Source organism: Anarhichas minor, unplaced genomic scaffold (assembly GCF_050575085.1).
Source record: "Anarhichas minor isolate MPS153535 unplaced genomic scaffold, ASM5057508v1 ptg000136l, whole genome shotgun sequence".
NCBI classification, from domain to species: Eukaryota; Metazoa; Chordata; class Actinopteri; order Perciformes; family Anarhichadidae; genus Anarhichas; species Anarhichas minor.
In genome coordinates this window covers 2,906,433-2,920,363 of record NW_027466582.1, presented here as the reverse complement: position 1 = coordinate 2,920,363, position 13,931 = coordinate 2,906,433, and the positions used below count along the sequence as shown (strand labels likewise).

At 42.2% G+C, this 13,931-nt stretch overlaps 1 protein-coding gene across 1 annotated transcript in view; it reads right to left on the bottom strand.

Annotated features, from left to right (window-relative positions):
* The window catches only part of plcb1l (phospholipase C beta 1-like), a 101,213-nt gene that overhangs the window by 23,263 nt on the left and 64,019 nt on the right, over positions 1 to 13,931 (bottom strand). The window contains exons 10-17 of the mRNA XM_076083928.1: positions 11,979 to 12,125; positions 10,677 to 10,834; positions 8,008 to 8,090; positions 7,639 to 7,723; positions 3,612 to 3,786; positions 1,834 to 1,904; positions 1,137 to 1,233; positions 904 to 988 (exon numbers count right to left, since the gene is read on the bottom strand). Of these exons, the coding sequence (XP_075940043.1) occupies positions 904 to 988; positions 1,137 to 1,233; positions 1,834 to 1,904; positions 3,612 to 3,786; positions 7,639 to 7,723; positions 8,008 to 8,090; positions 10,677 to 10,834; positions 11,979 to 12,125 (901 nt within the window). The remainder of the gene's footprint in view (positions 1 to 903; positions 989 to 1,136; positions 1,234 to 1,833; positions 1,905 to 3,611; positions 3,787 to 7,638; positions 7,724 to 8,007; positions 8,091 to 10,676; positions 10,835 to 11,978; positions 12,126 to 13,931) is intronic.

Sequence of the window (13,931 nt, the reverse complement as noted above, 5' to 3'; positions counted from 1 at the left end):
TCATAAATAATAAAATGGATATTTCAAATTGAACAGAAGGGGATGAATCAAAGACTCAACCAATCAGATTTGACAATGTAAATTATTTTTCTTCTTCTACCTCTACTTGTATCACAACTGTAAAACTAGAATTAATTTTAATATTTATTACTAACACTTTCCTGTTAGGAACGCTCTAATTCATCATTACCCTCGACCATTAAACCCACCACTGTTATGTCATCTGCGTCTCTTTAAGTATGCAGATGACATGGAAATGTCAAGGGTAATGATGAATTAGAGCGTTCCTACATTAATCTCATCAGCAATCTATTAACATGGTGTCACGAGAGAGTTTCGCTCGTAAAGACTAACAGGACCGAGGAACTCGTTGTCAAATATAAGGGTTGGCAACGACCAACGTGTCGACCAATTACAACTGAGGACGCAGCTGTAGAGAGAGTAGGTCGTTTTATATATTTAGAAATTATTTGAGACACCAACTTAAATCTTAATGAACACACGTGTTTAAGAAACTAAATAGCTTTGACGTGAACAAATGGCAAATTAATTGTTAACATTTTAGCACTTTCATCCCAGCCCTTCGGCACACTTATTATTCATTTATTGTTTTTTTTTTTATAAATCTCAGGTATTCTAACTCTCGGCAGACAGAGTTCTTCAGTGTACGTATGTCTGTGAAGCCAAAGACAAAGTTCTCTGCAAGTGGACAATAAAGATGTCTTTTCGGACAAGATGAACTATATGAGTGGAGTGATGAAGCGCAGACTGACATAAGAAATACAATAAGAAGTAATGCAGTACGTGCACTGCAGAATTTAAACGTGAACGCAGATAACATTCAAACATTGTGAGTATATTTAGTAGCACAAACCACTGCTTCAGTAAAACTCAGAAGGATACTCCACAAACTCCACAGGAGATTTGGTCAGCTGCTCCAAAGCTTTGGTCTCCACGAAGGACGACATCTGGTAGCTGCGATTGATCTCTGTGGGCGGAGATTGAAGACTTCATTTCTACGGCGCTGATGTGCGGAGTTGCCATTTACGTTTAAAAGGTTGTTTTCCAATATTACTAACAAAGATATTAAGCATGTTCATTTTGCAAACACATGTCTTCAGCTAAGTCTTACATACTTTTGGAAGCCTCGAAGCTGTTGAACTTGACTGGCTGGATGTAGGTGACCAGGTTGGACATCTCCTCTGTGGCAAACGCCTCGCAGCCTGCTGTTCCCTGTACATGAAAACACACACACACACACACACACACACACACACACACACACACACACACACACATATCTAAGTGTAATGCAGCACGATGTTTTAACAAAAGGTTTGGTTATAATGCTTGAAAACAATGAGAAGGGTGTTTCATGAGCTTTCCCATACCACTGTGAAGGGTTCTGACTTTCACAATTTTATAGGCCCAAGTGTCAAACTTGAGAAAACTAGATTCTTCCTTAAAGTCTCCTTGAAACCTTTTACAAGACATGGAGAACCTTTGTTTGTTGTATTTTTAAAACTCAGGGTGCTGTTGTGGAGATTGTGTGTGGGTTTTGGGCTTTAGTCATTTGGTTTTCATGGGGGGGGGACGTCTACATTTTGTTCTGCATGCTTATAAACTTGTGAAAAAATGCAATTAAGAGATTTCAAAAGAGCCCTATGATTCAAGACTTTGGAGACGCATCAGCAGAAATAAAATGCAGTACCAAATATGTACACTAGAGGGCAGTATCAGCTCATGGGAGGCAAGTACTGCACACTGAGCTGTAAATCGCCATTATAACTAGTATTTAAACTGACTGCTGAGTGTCACTTTCAAAATACGCACCTCATCCATTGAGCCCTTCTTACAGTCGTCATCATCATCATCTTCATCCTCACTTTCTGCCTCCACCTCACCTGAAACACGAGTCACAAATATGGCCACAGATAAGACACGATAAATAAAGCGTAATGAGCCAAATTAACATTTCCACATACTCAATGCAAAAAATGTTGGACAGACTATTGAGCATGTCTTACTCTGGGATCAGTTTCCTCCATTACATGTACAGCAAGAACATGAACGCATTTTACACGGACTGGTCCCAAGCCACCGAGCTCAGGGTGACTGAGGAAATAAATTTCAGCAGAGTAATGGCCGAACTGACCCCCAGCGTCTCTATGAGAGCTCTGCTACAGCTCTCCTGCAGTATCTGAGGTCATGTACTATGTGTGACTCACCGATAGACTTTCTGCCCTGCGGCCTCAGGCTGAGCTCGGCACACTCCGGCTGCTGCGAGGAATCTGCCATCTCCTCTTTGGTTGAGCCTGTGAGGAAGAAACAGAGTCATCAGCAACAAACACGCATCCTACAACCCTATAGGTCAAACTAAAGCCTCTGTTAGCGTTTAGTCTACTGTCAGACAGCACAGTGTGTCATGTGACCGCGCATGCTGTAATTAATTATAATTAATTACTGGACATGAATCGTAATTATACAAAGTGCTTCATAACCAGGAAACATCAAAAGACTGTAAATGAACAACAAGTGAATGCCCTCCACACTTTTCAAAATTCTATTTCTTTTATTAACTTCTAATAAAATCTATTAAAGCAATGATCTGTTATTAGCCAGCCGACACAATTCAGACAAGGGAAGAAGAGAGGAGTCCATACAAACGCTGACACACTCATACGTCCTTCATACTGAAATACCTCACATCATTAAACTGTTAAGCTGTATCAAAAATATCAATAAAACCTCAAGTTTAGTGCATTAATAATACAGAAATTCAGGCCGTCTTTCTTGTGGAAGACACAAAGACTTTTTTTAAATGAATGCATCATTTTCTAGGTTACTATAATGTATGTAAATAAATAGTTTTGAAAAGCTACAGATGTCATTGTGCCCCACTTCTGAACGCAAACCTACTCCACCGATGGGCGACTGTCTCAATGCACACCAGTTAAAAAGGGGTCGAAACACTTGTGCTGCTTATTTACTGACACCAGGGGGCAGTGTGTGTCAGAGTAACAATGAAGCTCGCGGCTCAGCTCCCCAAACAAAACCAAAGGTGATTGATTGCAATAATTTACAACTGCATGAATCAATACTGGGAAATATAAAATACAAAAGAAGAAGCATGCATGTACACACACACACACACACACACACACACACACACACACACACACACACACACACACACAGAAAGGACACATATGAAGTGTAGCCAACAACAATACAGACATGAACGATTAAGGGAAACTAAAACCAGAGAGCAGCTGCGAAAATATATAAAAATCCATAAATTGAGATGTATAAAAGTTCTACTGGACACTGCTGGCTGGTGTTTAAGACGCCCCAGCGACCGGCAGTGAATGCGCCTGACAGGCAGTGAATGCAGCAGCCAATAATACCGTCAGCTGATGGAGAGGGCCATGAAAATGATGAATGATAAACAATAGCACTGTTTCGCTCCAGCGATTCGGTTTCTGGACAGGATGGAGGTGCTGGCCCGTATTACGGATGGACGGACGGACAGGCTGCTTTTTTACATCTGAAACACCATAACTCAACGGCCCCTGTGAGACTTGATGGCTCTGTTTGTGTGCGTGCCGTACCTGCGCTGGGGGAGGAGGGCTCACACACACTGGAGGAATCGCTGTAGGTGTTGGAAACCTGCTCCGACAGCTTCTTCTTGGCGCTTCCGTCCGTCTTGTGGTGTTTCTTCTTGTTCTTCACCAGGATCTTCCCCATCAGCTCCATCGGGCTCGGTAGAGGCACGCCGGACTCCAGCTGCTCGGGGGGAAGAAAGCGGCGGACACAGAGAGGTCATTAAAAATGATAATACGGTCATCTAAATAAAGAAAGACAGAGGGCTTAAAATTAAGCTTTGTATGTTTGTATGATCTGGATGGAGGGACGGGGAAATGTGGGATTTGTTTTGGTGACAAGCGCTCTGACAAATGTTTCAACGCAAGAAACATTCTGATACAAATGAGGATTGCTCCATCACAGCCCTATATTAGAACAGTTTGGAGACAAATTAGCTAATTACAGGAAGGAAATACTACAGTTGTTTACTCGAATGACTCATTCACAATGTAAATTCATGGCAATTAGAAACAAAAACAAAAACAAAAATCTCATTCTGTTCAAAATGTTTGGAGGAAGATTCTGCTGAGCAGAGCTTGTTAGTGGCCGCGAGGATTGTCCCCGAGCATTACAAACTCTGTTGATGTAACAGCTCAAAAGTTTACACTTTCAACACTAAAACCAGCTTCCTGGGCGTTAAACCCAAACATTCGCCCTCTCAAGGGAGCTGGCAAGAAGTAGGAAGATCTCTGATTTATTTATGGGGAACACTGCTGTGTTTAGAGATATCAATAATGCATTATGTGATGTTGCATACACACACACACACACACACACACACACACACACACACACACACACACACATCAGTTCACAGCCAACGGAGTTTACAACTGTGAACAAAACTTAATTTTTTTACTTCTCAGTTGTAACAGTGATCAAACTTAAGCCACTTTCCCAGCAGCCACACACGTCCATCTACAGCTTTCTACTGCGGTGGTTGGGAAGTGATAAAACATGAAGATAGACGTCCTGTTTGCCTTGGCTTCACTCAAACTGTTCCTCTTAAATGGAACCGGTTCAACGCTGGATGTGGCACGTAATCTTGACTGCACAGCGCTAAACCTGTTTGACTGAACTACAATTTACTTGGATGGATTCAATAAAGCTCCCCAAATCCCCAGAGGTCTTTTCTGCTCAGCTGTACAAAGGGAGTGAAGAGAGGCCATCGACAGAGCAGATAATGCTTAAACACACATCTGGCAAGTGGTGGAATGTAACTAAGTTCAATCAAGTACTGTTCTTCAGTTTTGAGTATTTTCTACTTTATGCCACTAAATCTATGTCACAGCTTTTCTTATTAGATTTGTGTATTTGTGTGGCATAAATGCAGTTAATTGGCTCCAACTAGGACAGTAAAAGTCAAAATGATTCAATAATAAAATATATAATGATATAACACTCACAGGAGTCATTTTCTGCTAAATTAGTACTTTTACTTTTGATACTACAATTACATTTTGCCAATAAAAATTCTGAATTCTCCTGAAGTTTCATTTTGAATGCAGGACTTTTACTTGTAAACAGGTATTTTTACGTTGAGGTAATGCCACGAATGCCTATTTATTTACAAGTAATAGTACTTTTATGTAACAGATCTTTATTCGTCTTTGTGTCTCAGCTGGTTGTGCATCCTCTGATTGTTTCTGGCCGCCTCCAGCAGACCCGTCAGGTCATGGTTCACTTTTATGGAAACTTGAACCTGTGTATCATTGCAAAGCCCAGACAGCACAGACTTTTCCATTTGGAATTACAGGGCTCAATAATAAGGATTGCCTGGAGCGAGTAAAATGCAACGCCGGGCTTGTAAATCTAGCAACTCAAGTGGTAAAAAAATAATTAAACACATAATTTCTTTCGGAGTTGATGAGTTGAGCATTTCAAGTATCCTGTAAACAGGAGTTTAATTGGGTGGCGTGAGAGAATGTGGGCAAAACTAAAGATTCATTTACTTAAATAAAGATTAAACATGGCAATTAACTTTAGTCTTTGCTGTTATTTGATAACCTGGCAAGTAAAAATTGAGATTGAGAAAGTGAAACAAACATTGTTGTTGAACCCTGTAAGTGTTGTTAATCTTCTTGTTTGAATAATTGCACGTTATAATACAAGTAGAAGACTCTGCAGCCTTTAATTAAAGGTGTATCATCCCAAACGTGTGGAAGGTTGTTGTCCTGCTAGCTACGCTAGCTGCAGCATCTCATGCTTCCTCTTGTGCCCACATTATTCTCAATCCCGCCTGCTTTCTGCGTGCGAGCACATCTCGTCTTGCCAGTTCTGGTACGTCTGCAGCTTAAAACTAAGCCTCAACAAAACTGAATAAAACTGCAAGACAAATAGCTTTATTTCTGAACATATTTCTTTTTTTTTTTCAGCAGTTATAATGAATCTGTTTTGGCCATACAGCTGTCATCAACATAATGAATGCAGTGATGAGAGCCATATAACAAACGAGGAAACATGTTCACGGTGAATCCAATTTTTAAGTAATTTCAGCAATTTTTTATTTTTTTGGAAAGAGCAGACTGTTCTCAGTTTAATTTAAAAAACAACCAAATACTCTCTCCTATTCACCACGAATGACAGTTTTGTGGAGAGCAGATAAATGGGGGGGAGCTTGAATTTCTCAGAAAGCTGTAATCCTCTTTATTCTCACCTACGGCTAAGCCGAAACCAATCGAGCTATATTACCCTATCTGCCCCGATGGACGAACGGAGCTGATATCCCATTTGATACGCTGAACACACGCCTGTCTCAATGCCAGAGGGGAGTGGTTGTCATTGCACTCACCTTTCCCAGTTATTACATGCTCAGTGGTAGAAATCAGATTCCTCAACAGCTCTTTCTCTCTCTCTCTCTCTCTCTCTCTCTGACTCTCCCTCGGTGTCTGTCTCCTCATGCGAGATATGAGGAGACAGACATCCTTCTTTCCTCAGCCACTCCATTCGAAAGGCTTCCCCCAGATAATACTACAGTGTCAAATCCAGTCAGAAGCCTGCTGGGAACTTAAGCTGCTCCACAGTGTTATATCAACAGGGACAAGGCATCCCGGGCGAGTAACGTGCAAAGGGGGTATGTTAAAGCACACGTGTGTGCAAAATTGTCCATGTGCCGCGTTTTCATGCGTGCTTCCCCAGACACTACGAGAGAGCGCGCGCGCTCGCGAGTTTGTGCGACAAGTGTCTAACATTTGCCTCACCAAAAGTGCCTGCGTCATTACACACAAAGACGCCTGTGGGAAAAAAAAAAAGAGTTTGGCCACAAAGAGACAAAGCAAGCTTTTGACTGGTAGCCATGGCAACAGAGGAGAGACAGATAGGTGGCTGCCAAGAAAAGCCGCGTTAGGATTACGGCGTAAAACACTTCCATTCCATCCTGCACGGCTGTCGTCTGCGGTCTCTCCCGCGATAACAAGCAGGGGAATAACAATGACTGCCGGGTGACGAACTAAAAGTTGGCTTCCGTGGCACGTAAATAGCCACAGGTATGTGTGTGTGTGTGTGTGTGTGTGTGTGACTGAAAATGAGAATGAAAACTGGAGAGAGAGAGAGAGAGAGAGAGAGAGAGGTAAAGTCCAGAAGGCCAACTTGTAGCGTGCCAGCAGTGACAGACAGAGGAAGGACAGCAGCAACACATTGTGCCAGGTGCTGGAGGACATGTTGATATGTTGCTGTCTGTGAGACAGATGCAGAGGGAGAGAGGACACAAATAAAGGGAAAGAGCAGTAGTATGCGAGCAAAGGAATGAACATATATGTCGAGGCTCCTGAATGTACACGTGTAGCATGCCGGGCAGCAGTGTTCAAGGACACGTCTTTCGGTGCACTCATCTGTGTGATAACATCCGGTGAATATCCTCACTGCTGGCCATGTCGCATGCATCCGTGTGTGCGTGTAAGAGGGAGAGAGAGAGCGAGAGAGAGAGAGAGAGAGACCCCGCAAGTGTGGATGTATGTGTGAGCAAATGTGTGTTGGAGCATCTTGTGTACTTACAGGATATTTCTCCAGAGGTTCAGTCAGTAGCGCGTCTCCGAATATTGACCGGCAGTACTCTGCCATCTTAGCCTGCTGCTTCGGTCTGGGAGTCATCACAGATGGAAACAAACACACACACACACACACACACACACACACACACACACAATCATGGTTTGTCTACTGAATAACAAAACGCACTGAATGTTACTCCTAAGAAGCCCCTTGGAGCCATTAGAGGACAGGACAACCAATGAGAGCTTTCTCCCCAAGAGATGTTTACACAGCTGATGCACACAAAATGGTTGCTCGGCGCCTATCGATGTTGACCCATCCAATGACAGACAGTGCTGATCAATGAGGTCGACACTCGTCCTGTGTACTTACGAGTCCACGTGGTTCTCAAAAGACAGGATGATGGGGAAGGGCGAGGTCTTGAAGGCACACTCTGATATAGCCTCGATCACCTCCTAAAAAACACAAAAGAAGAAGAATAGATAATATATCTATAAAGTATGTGGAATACACACACTCCTAAGGGCAGAGTGTTGTTATTGTTATTTGAGTAATGTAATGTGCATCAAAAACAATGAATGTCACTGTTAGTTTATGTGATAATATGATGTGGATAAAATAAAGCATTTGTAAAACTCTCTCCAGGATCACATCCCTTTACAATGATATGGTTTCCTTTTTATTTCCTAGAACGGCTTTACCCCAGAGAATACGCCCAAACCTTTTGACATCAATAACTATAGAAGAGAGCAAGAGTGATAAGATAGCGTTACAAAAAATAAATGACACTCCGCCTTCCTCCAAATGCAACATGTTATCTGGCTGCGTGGTGCGTCGCGGCTGCTGATGCTGGAGGAATCATACGTGCGTCTCACTGTACGTGTGTGCAGGATGTTCACACTGCGGTTCTCTTTCTGGTTAATAATGTGAAAGGAAATCCGGTTCAGTTTATCGCAAATTTCGATGTGCTCAGCCATTCACGTCACGCAAAAAACGTCAGCGTGGATAACGGAAGCCGAGCCGTGAAGCGGTGTCACTGCTCGACTCCGGCGGAGACAAGCTCAACACCTGATATCGGGTTTCTGAGCCGCTGATTGTCTAAGTCAATTACACCATCATTAACAACGGTGTCAGTTCAGTTAATGCATTCATTTCCATTCGCTCCGTCTCCTCCAGTAAAAATCTTTGTCTGTGACTCAGCCCGCTCCATCTGTAGCTCTCTTCCATCGTCTGGGACTCAAAACTCTTTTTGCATCTCACTCTCAGGGTAATTCCATTAAGCTAGTTCTACTTCTTTTGTTACTCTCATTAGAACATCAATCAATCCACCCACCTCGTTCTTTCTTTTCCCTCCTCACACCTCCTCTGCCCTTAGATTTTCACACTTTCCTCCTGCTAGGAATGCATTTTTCTCTCTTTGTCTCCTCATCTCCTGGGACTTCTATTAAGCGCCCCTCAGCACTTTGTTTTAGGGCCCTTCAGTGATTCCCTGTCCTTTACGATTTGCCATCTGCTGAAAACATGACCCACTTTTGGTTCATCCCAATTTGTATCCAGCTTTGCTTTCCCCATTCTTACTTTCCCCATTCTTACTTTCCCCATTCTTACTTTCAGTGTCTGCCTCTGAATCGGTCTGTGTTTACATATTTAAGCTTGAATCCTTCAAATTTTCATGAAATCAAACTCCATTTTTGATACTAGTTATGAAAAAAAAACACTGTATTTACATTCACAGATGCTTGCATGTAATCCAGCGCTATGCTATCTCATTGATAACTCTTTTTACATTGTGTCAGAGCTGTATTAAGTTGCTGCTCATGCAAAGGGAACATTTCCTACCATCACTGCTTCACAATAAAGGTGTTCACACTAAATGCCATTTGTTTGTCACAGCAGTTGGTAAAAAACCAACTTTTTTTTTTTTTTTGTCAGCTGGGATCGGCTCGACACTGCCATGACTCTGGAATGAAAAGTGAGCGGTGCAGGCCAAAGTCGGCCCCCAATAAGGTTTGGTCCGTCAGATGTTTCTAGCTAAGAAAATAATAATTACAATATAAATCATTTTTTATGCTGTTTTAATTTTTTGGGAGGTAAAGATGCTCTTTAAATATGTAGCTATTCATTATTTATCGTAAACTGAGCACGGCAGGCAGACTGACACTTTGTGCAGGAAGTCAGTGTGGCAGAAACAAAAAGGCATTTCAATTAAGTAAACTTAATACATAAAAGGTGGGACTCTGGCTCACCATTAAGCTTACGTTTTGGCCACCTTTGGGGGAAAAAGTTTGGGCAGCCCTGCTGGAAGCGGTTACTGATAATGATATTTTCATTTTGGCACAGGAGTAATAGAACAAGAAGGAACAGCCGCTTAAGCTGTTAGATGAAGAGTTGAAGGTGAAGAGAGATGAAGGTGACGGGCTTCACTCTGCTATGCCATGCTGTTACGTGGAAAACTATTTGCCCCGCCTGCAGCATGAAGTCACATCCCTGTTGCAATTATTAATGGCTGATTATTATTATTAAAACAATGTGAGTTTTAATAGTAAACGGATACATCACTTGTTCTTCTTTTGTATTTATGACAAAAAGTAGCTTCTCGAGGAGTGTTTGCTGTAGTATTTAACTGCACTTGCTGTTATGGTGTCAACAAATAAATAGCATTACAATTTCAATACAGAAAGTTAACCATCTACAGTATAAAGATGCCATGTTTGAAGATGCAGATGTTCACATAGGTGGCTGCCAACACACTTGCATGTAACCTTAAAGTTTGCACTACGAGGAAAAATAATTGATATAAAATGTAATCAACAGGAAATAAAGATGCAACCTATTTTAATTCTAAAATATCTAAAACCACAAATGAAAAGTTGTGGGTGTTGGCCCAACACAAATATGGATCAGTATTAAATGCAGTAAGTGGATCATGTGTACAACATGTGGATTACACCATCCGTCCATCCTGTTTACCCAGAAGCCCCCTCTCCATCTGTAGCGAAAGACATTAAAATGTGCAGATCAATCTGCTCTCCTTGTGTTACCTTGAAGGAGATTTCAGTTGTCATGGTGAAGCCGTGAGTGATGACCGGCTCTTCTTCTGTGGTGCGACCCTTCCAGCAGTCCAGTTCAATGCAGCGGCACCCGGACAGGAGGACCTGCTTGTACATCTCGACTGAAGAGTTCCCTGCGAGCTGGCCGGCTGCACTCCGCACGTAAGCGAGCGAACACACATAAACACAGCACTTCAGGTAAATGTTCTGTTGATCCCTAAAGAACCCCCCCCACACACCTTTCAAGAGCTCATTAACCGCATCACCTGCTAGCATCCAGTAGAAACAATACAACTGGAATTATCTGAAGCAGGCAAATCTCATCGTCACCCTGTCACCATTAGCGAAGCAATTATCTCTTCACATTAGCAGCATGCTTTTCCTGCAACGCGGCTGGGACTTCGTCAACGTGAGAGGCAGATCTGTGTTCTCACTTCATCTGGCATCAATCATTCCCGCCATTTTATTTTTTCAGTCCTTTCCTACATTTTTCCTCTCGCTCGTTCTTTCTCTTCTTTTGATAGACAACCTTGTCCAAAGCCCTCGGGGCAAACACTTTCTTTACTAACTGAGGTCGTGTGTTGTTCACTGCATAAAACATTGCTTTAAGTTAGCAGGATGGAAATACATCAGCACAAGCTGCTGTCAGTCTCATTATGTTGTGGGGATCTTTATTATAAGGACAGAAATGGATTCTGTATTGCCGTACCTACCTATGATAATAATAACACAATTTCCCTATCAAAATACATAATGAAAAACTGTGTTTGTGAGGAGAGAATCAAGGACCTGTTTGTTTTTCTCATTTCTTCATTTCGCAGGCCACGAGTCCGCCCTGTTACAAAAATTCAATTTTTTCCCTCGCTGTAGAAATTTGATCCACTTGAAAGATTCAATGCTCTGCAGTTCCCCTCAGAATAGATTTGAATAGATGAATTCTAATATCCATTGAGGAGAAAATGGCCTCTGCATAAAGCCTGCCATGCTTGTGCAGGAGCCAGTTACTGTGACTACCAAGTCCAAAGAAATATTTAACTCATGAATATCAATGAATTGAGTATCATGACATGACTTGATTGGATAACCTCTAGAGAGGTAACACAAGAAAAGCGGGCCTGATGTGCACAGGCGCGTTTGATTGACTGACCTGCGAGGCATGAAGTCGGGGGTATTCACTTAAGAAACCAAAATGATATTTCTAAATGAACGAGTGATCCGTCCATGTGTAGAAGAATAAATGATGCACGAGTGCAATCAGTCAGTAAAAATGGAGTCGAGTGTATGTGAGCGTACCTGTGAGGTATGTGTTGTGTGAGGAGTTGATGAAATAGTGGGGGAGGGGAAGGGTCATGTCTTCGCTCTGGTCCAGCTTCTCAGGGGGCATGATGCTGTTCTCCTCCCCATTCAGATACCTGGCAAAGCCTTCCACCGAGATCTGACCTGCACGAACAAAACACAGCACAGGTGAGTCAAAATGATGTAGTCCAGACTCCTCCGGCACAAAAAACTCTAAATCCTGTAACTAAGGGGTTGAAGTATAAGTCTAATGATATTCTTTGCGTTTCTTATTGATAATAAATCCAAACGGAAATACCAAAAGCAACACTGAATTTACCTCATAACAAGCATTCTCAAATATTGGGGACTGCAGTTTATTTTGACATAAATGCACTATTTTTTCTATTCTGAGAAATGTACTACAGTGCCCTGCTGTTTAAAACAATCATGAATGGAATGAATGGGGATGGGGTCAGAGACAGGCTTTGGAAGTCGTAAATGTATCGGCAGACACACTAACACGTTGTTAGTTTTGATCTTTTCATGGGATTTGTTGGCAACATCAATCACATAGAATATTGCCAGCATTATTATTTACACTATACAACCAAAACATGCTGCATGGCATATGGTGGTGCACAACTATGTGCCATTTTTAAAGGATGGGAAGAAGATTTTCCCTTTGAAATAAAACATGTACCGCGGGGAACAGTCTTGGGGGAAAAAAGAGAGTATTTCTGAGTGTTTGTGTGTCCACATTATACTGCGTACACACACTGCAGGTATATTTAAATGAGCAGTCGGAAGACTGTGTTCAAATGTTTTCCAAGGTTACATTACAATAACGTTCATAATCACTAATTAATATTGAGATTACATTAGTGGTTTAATTTAGCCGGAACAATAATTCGCTGTTTGCCGAAAGCCTTTGTGGTTAATCCTTCAAGCCTGTACCTCAGTGTTTCAGTTTCTTACATTTTCCTGTGGGTGTATACTGTCAGTTATTAGCCTTCATTAGAAATCTTAAAGTCTTGGTTGATAAATGCATAAAAAATCTCCTGTTTTCACAGTTCACATTACAAACCGGATCTTCTAAATTTCAGGCTCCACTAAGCTTTCTGCCCATAATTCAGTCGTACAGTACGGGGATCTGAAGAAGCTGAACTGCTCTTGTCGTTGTTATTTTTCTTGTTCTGACTGTATGTCAAGCTCACTCAAGTTAAGCGTTTGCCTTTATGCTGTCATCGCTGAGCTCATGTCTCCTCTCAACGTGCTCGAGAAAGCAAATAACGCTGAATAAACAAGTAATAAGCAGCAGAAGAAGAGCTCCAGTCATCCAGACACAAGATATAAAAATATTTCCATACACATTACCATACACGTCACACACACCACACCTGCGTGGATTACATTTTGTACAACACATAGCAAGCGCTCAAAGCGAAACCAAAACATTCCTCCACCCACACACACACACACACACACACCCACACACACACACACACACACACACACACACACACACACACACACACACTTGAAGGAATGCTAAATATGCTAAGTGATGCAAGCTCGACGGGTGCAGCAGGTCCCTCCGGCCGTTTTATGCTAATTAATGCGGTGCCGCCCTCTGCAGAGTTGCTGGACTAATTAAGGCTGGCTGCTGTCTTTGACATGTGAGACCAGTCGCACTGAGCGTCTTAACTCCCCCGCTGACTGCCGGGACCTCCCTTCACCAGGCGGAGGCTATACTCATACTTAACCTCTGTACCGCTCGCACTCACACAGACACAGAGTTTTCCAACAGTTCCCAAGACATTTGTGGGCCAATCAGGGAAAATAGGTGTTAACATCTAACGTCTGCTAAAAATGACTGTAATGTAACATGGCTGGGATTAAAGGTGCGCCTGAGCGAGAACCTACAGGTTATTCGTAAGGTGGAGATTGATCTCAAAGGAAGCGAGTATA